Source organism: Trachinotus anak, unplaced genomic scaffold (genome assembly GCF_046630095.1).
Source record: "Trachinotus anak isolate AG129_WGS33_773 ecotype Australia unplaced genomic scaffold, CSIRO_AGI_Tana_v1 ptg000019l, whole genome shotgun sequence".
NCBI lineage: Eukaryota > Metazoa > Chordata > Actinopteri > Carangiformes > Carangidae > Trachinotus > Trachinotus anak.
This window is the reverse complement of record NW_027273870.1, coordinates 16,524,896-16,530,895: the sequence shown is the minus strand read 5'-3', so window position 1 is coordinate 16,530,895 and position 6,000 is coordinate 16,524,896. Positions and strand designations below refer to the sequence as shown.

At 42.5% G+C, this 6,000-nt stretch overlaps 1 protein-coding gene across 1 annotated transcript; it reads right to left on the bottom strand.

Moving 5' to 3' along the window:
* Positions 1-4,334: 4,334 nt before the first annotated feature.
* On the bottom strand, positions 4,335-5,986 carry LOC139636601 (D(1B) dopamine receptor-like). Its single transcript, XM_071504817.1, has 2 exons — positions 5,367-5,986; positions 4,335-5,279 (listed from the first exon to the last, which is right to left on the bottom strand). Exons 1-2 carry the CDS (start codon positions 5,868-5,870, stop codon positions 4,722-4,724), a joined length of 1,062 nt encoding a protein of 353 aa, XP_071360918.1. The 5' UTR covers positions 5,871-5,986; the 3' UTR covers positions 4,335-4,721.
* Positions 5,987-6,000: the final 14 nt, after the last annotated feature.

The window sequence follows — 6,000 nt, the reverse complement described above, 5'->3', positions numbered from 1 at the left end:
GCTATGTGAGGTCAGTGTTACCTCACATCACACTTATTAGACATTACTCAAGACTTCAGAAAGCCATTATGACGAAATTTCACATGAATGGTTAATCTTTTACAAAGTATATGACTCTGGATAAACAGGGACATAATCTGAAATTAAAGTCTGATTCATGGAGGCATATAACCACAAGGCGTTAATTCTAGTTGCTTGTGAAACATTGGATAGTTTCACTACCTCAGGTCTCCAAAAATCATTCAAACAATGCAGTCTGAAGAGCAAATATCCTGAGTTCAAAGTCTTTGGCTGACCTGCTCACAAATCATTGACCTTTAACCTGTGACGAGGGGTCACAACTAGCTGGCACTTCAAGGATCACAAGCCAGAAAGACTGTTGTTAAATAAACCTATAATGTAAAAAAAAAAAAAATAGACACACTAAAGTGTGACATAGTTTACTCCTCATGATTCTGTCCTGTCAAGAAAAACAACAGCATCATCCATGTATGAAAATGCCTAAAAATGTCCTATGATAAAAATTTACTGCATAAGAACATCTTTGCTAGATGACTGCTGTCTGAGGAGCCAGAGTGGAAGTAGTGTGACTTTGTTATAAACAGGTGGGTGAATGGATGTAAAGTTGAGGTTATTTTAACCCAAAATATGATGTTTCTCTAACACTTACGAAGCTGCTTTTGTTCCTAAACAGTGTCAGACCAGAAAAACAGTCATATAAATAATTTCTGTATCTGTGATTTGTAATGATTTTGGGAGGCACTGATATCAGATCAGAACACGATGTGTTTTGTCATAGTCATATTTTGTCATTTACTGTATATAGGAGGACATCTTTTCCCATTATGTATACAATTGGTTTGTTCTGTCACTGAACTACATAAATAAGCCACAAGTCCTCCAAATGAATGACAACATATGCAAGCATTTTCTGATCTATCACTAGGATGACATTAAAAACTAAACTGTTGACTGATCTTACAATGCTATGGTTAGAGTTTGGTTTAAGTTAGGGAAGCATCATGGTTTGTGTTAAAATAACAAATTCGTTCAGGTTAGGGAACAACCATGGTCACGATTAAAAGAAACCAATGTTGACTGCTGGCGTTAAATAAACAGCATTCTGCAACTTTTGGTTGATATATCTAACCTGAAACAACTGATACTTTTGTTTCTCTTGGCATACAGTCTCTCAAATAGGTTATCATACACTCCAAACATGTGGTGTGATGATGACTTTTTTTCTGCTATTGTTGACTGTTGGTCTTGTTAAAATGGTATGAATATATAAAAACTTTTCTTGAAAGTCTGTGTATGCTGAGGCCTCACAGCAGTAGTTACAGTACCTTTGTAAAAATGTGTTTCTCCACCTGAAGTATACACATCAACAGCTCTTTCTGAAACTCCATCTCTCTCTCTCTGTGTTACCTACAGCCTTGAGGGCTCATTTGACTCTCACACATTCAGCAGACACAGCTTCCCTGGGAGACACATTAATGCAGTGAGCTCCTTTTGGACGACATGAGAATGAAATGGAAACAGAAGGAAATAAAGGAAGTCATTAGTCAGTCAACATTAATATATGTAATCACTTTTTCATTCCTGAGAGAAAGAACCCCTGCACACTTCTCTCTGAACTGCGCTCCAGTCAGGCCTGTAATGACTTTCCTCACTCAGTAAGCTACATGCAACTTCTGCAAATGGGAGACACATTTTAAAAAATTCATTTGACCTCTGTTTTATTAATCTTCTTTGGTATGGTGACTGTTCTTACATACAGTTGGAGACGCCTACAGCTGATGGATGTTCTATGTAGGTTACAAGCCCATTACACAGCGGATACCATAAGGCTGCACACACACTTCCCATCTGGAAACAGTTATACAGTATATTGAACCATCTCTGTGTCTTCTGACTGTCTAATGAGAATAACACAGACACAAACATGTTATCACTGGTGCCTAATATAGATCATACATGTGTTAACTGTATACGTTTACAGTGAAAATGGAAATGAGGACTTTTTATTTTTTCTCTGCACTGATCCTTAATAAGTGTAATTTAAGGAAATAGTTTGATATTTTGGGAATATGATTATTTGTTTTCTTGCCAAGAGTTAGATGGTAACAAAACACCACTAAACAACCTCTAAAGTTTCTCTAATTAATAGAACGTGGAGTCTCTGCCAATTGCTTGGCAAGTGCTCTTAATAGCTGCGCACCTAACCCCCTGTAAAGCCAAAAATGATATAATGAATGGATGAATTTTGTGCAGAGCCATGATAACTATTTCTCCCTGCTTCCTGTGTTTGTGCTAGGCTAATTATTGTACAGATATGATATTGGTATCAAGCTTCTCAACTAATTCTTCTGCTTCTGAAAATCTATGCAAAGAAGGGCGTTATGGGTAACAATAGTGGCTCTTAGAGGAGCCAAAGCACACACCTCCCAAATCTCATAAACACACTGTGCAGACCTGTGTGTTAAACAAGCTCATTGTTTGATTCAACTCCTGTCAAAAGATGGGATCAAAACGCAGATGATGTAATTGTATGTAGTTGGTTTATGCTGAAAGAAGCAGTGATGTGAACATATGTAAATGATGCCTGTGTATGTTTGCATAGGTGTAGCCTGGACACGTATAATTCTAATTTTACTCTTGGCATCAAAGCAAATAAGCGTAGTTTCCTGCTTTCTCTGCTGTGTGGTTACTTGCCTGGAGCGGGTGGTGGTTCTGGTGGTAATGGTCGCTTGCCAAGAGCTTCAACCATTGTTGAGTTAACAAGACCAGATTTTAGAATACGCCCTCTGATCAGCATTACTACTGAGGACAGACTGAATGCTCGGTGACTTTTAATGGTAGGGCAGGGTTAGGGTAGGGCTAGTTAGCATGCTAACATCAGAAGAAGGAAAGAAGAGATAGAAATGGAAGCAAAATAAGAGTTAACATTGGTGTTGCTCTCCAACACTGGAGACAGCTCTTGGTCTGTAAAGGAATTAAGTTTGATGCTTACTCGCAACGTTTTAGCACCTTTTTAAAAGTGAAGCTACAGCTAGTAGCTTTTCAGCTTAGCAGCTATGACAACGACAGTCTTGCTCTGTCCAAAGGTAACAAAATCTGCCTGCAGATTATAATTAGGACATTGTATCTTGTTTGAACAAAAAACAAAGTGTAAAAATGGCAATTTGCTGCTTTACTGGGGGTTATATGCCAAACTAATTCCTTACCTTCAACAGAGCCAGGCTAGCTGTGTCCCCTTTTTCCATACTTTACACTAAACTAAGATAGCCAGCTGCCAGCTGTAGCTTCATATTTAGCATATAGGAATGAAAGGAACATCAGTCTTCTCATCTAACTCTCAACAAAAACGCAAAAAAAGTGTATTTACCAAAAGACCGATTTATCTCAGTCTTAATGTAATCACAACCACCAACAAAATATTCTGCAGCTCAGGATGAGCTCATAATTCTTCTTGACTCCATTAAGGCTTGTGGCTCCTTGAGGTTATAACACACTTTAACGCTTTCATTTTTAACACTAACAAGGAGGTCTCATTAAACAACAATGAACAGATGTTAATCTGTAGAAAGTTCGTCAAAGAGCAGGATATGAGGCTGCGTATCTGGTCCCTGTTTCTGCATCAGCCCCACTGAATAATCACATCCTGTGTTTTTGAGGGTTGTCACCATAAAAGCTTCTGTGTTCTCACTGGTCAGGGCATCTTTCACAGGAACAACCTTTACAAATTATTCATGTTTGTTTCTTTCAGGAGATAGAGGGGGGGGGAAGCAGAGTGCACACTGCATTTACCAAGATGCACAGCTGACGGGTGCTAATGTGAGTTACTTACATAATCCCATTTCTAGAGATTCAGAGAAATCCTGACCTCTGGTAACTCTCTCTCTCTCTCTATGGGAAAGAGAGAGTGAAGCGCACAGTTTGGCCTTTAATGGCTGCACTGCAAAATCCCCATCCTCACTGGCAGATCTAAAGTTCAGTGCTTTTCGTGTAAAAATGAGATCATTTCATTTGCTTGGTGTTAAATTTCATCTGAGAGTTTTCGTTAAATTACTTTAGCAATGTGAATTTAGGGTGTTTTATCAACCATGTACAACAGCTATACTAATCTAACACAGAGTGAGAAAACTGTACACTTGCCCCAGCTCGCTTGAAGACCATATAGGCGTCTGCCTGATTCTCAGATAAGTAGCACATACAGGAAAAGTGAAGGTGCTCTTCCCCTTGATTTAACTGAGGCTACAGAAAAATAATTGTAAAACCTGCAAAATCTTAATGGCTGTGGGGCCATTTACCCAGATCTCATCTGTCCATCTTCTAAGGAAAAAGAGAGGTAGTCCTCACTGAATATTTCAAACTCCGAATAAATAATAATGCACATTTGTAGGGTAAGCAAAAATGAAGTTATAAAAATAAAAAAGGAACTCTCAGCTCCACCTACAATTATCCCAAATTATGGCTATGCTCATGAAAACACATCCTCAAGAGAGAAAGGGGCATTATGTGTTTTTCATATGCAATGTAAAATATAAATAATAGGTGTTATTTCAGGAGACCTAAGGTGGAGCTGTCATTTTTGTCTGTATTGCCTTTTATTTTTTTAGCCCCTGAACTACACCCGAGGGTTGGATGTGCACACTGTCCACCTTCTTTGCGTATTTGACCTGCTCCCCTTCTCATATGGAAGTCCTAAATTGTGTCCCTTATATCGGTATCTGTGTCAGTCTGTCTTTGTCCTTGCTTTCCTCAGTGTCCGTCACCTGCTCCGAGGTTGTCCCTCTGTGGTAACACACAGTCACCGTGGTGTTCCCGCTGTCCTGACTTCCCCTGGTGTTCATGGCGCAAGAGACGCCCAGCTTCACATTCAGCGGGCTCTCTTGCCTCAGGTTCCCGGCCTCGTTGCTCGCCACCACCGTCTCCACCGCTGCGCTCACAGCGGCCCAGCAGCCTCGTCCGCGGCAGCGCAACAGGCGCAGAAAGGCGTCTCTAAAATCCGCGTTAAACGCGTAGATGACCGGGTTTAGGGATGAATTGCTCCAGCCGATCCACACGAAGACATCGAAGGTTTTTTCACTGACGCAGTGAGGGCCCCTCTGCGCCCCCGGGGCCTCTGGTCCAGGACAGAAGGGCAGAGCGCAGTTCAGGATAAAGAATGGCAACCAGCAGCAGACAAAAACACCCATGATGATGCTCAGAGTTTTGAGGACTTTTGTCTCTTTTCTGATGGAGACTTTGAGCTCCCGGTGTGACTGATTAGAGCCCTGAGAAACGGAATGTAGACCCATAGGAGACTGGTATGAGTTGGCACTGATTTCCGTGCACAGGTGAGGGAACAGTTCAGGGCTTACATCCGACCGGCAACTCTGTGCGTGCTCCGCCGCACGCTCCAGGGAGGATATCATCCGGATCTGTATCTGGGCTATCCGGTAGATGCGGGTGTATGTGACAATCATGATAGCCACAGGGATGTAGAAGCTGATGAGGGAGGAGGAGATGGCATACGTGCGGCTCAGGCTGGAGTCACAGCTTCCATCAATGCTCTTACCGTCGAGCGCCAAATCCCCCCCAGTCGGGTCACCGATCTCCGCCCTGTGCCAGTTCAGCTGCACGGGAACGAAGGAGATGACGACGGACACCGTCCAGGTCACGCCGATCATCACAGAAGCCACTTTCTTGTTCATGCTCCTCTCGTAGCGGAAAGGGCTGGAGATGGCCCAGTATCTGTCCACACTTATGACGCACAGGTTGAGGATGGAGGCCGTGGAGCACATGATGTCGCAGGCCAGCCAGGTCTTACAGAACCCTCCAAACGGCCAGAAACCGGCCACTTCGGCCACAGCCTTCCACGGCATCACAAGCACGGCGACCAGGAGGTCTGACAGAGCCAGGGACACGATGAAGATGTTGGTCACTTTGGCGCGCAGGTGCCGGTAGCGATAAACGGCTGCGCACACAGTGAAGTTGCCTAAAAGCGTCCAAATG

Excerpts from the sequence above, each read along its gene's own strand:
- LOC139636601 (XM_071504817.1), bottom strand. The coding sequence starts at position 5,870 with ATGCCGTGGAAGGCTGTGGCCGAAGTGGCCGGTTTCTGGCCGTTTGGA. Across the intron at positions 5,280-5,366 it reads CACAGAGTTGCCGGTCGGAT|GGCTCTAATCAGTCACACCG; the intron begins GTAAGCCCTGAA and ends TCCGTTTCTCAG.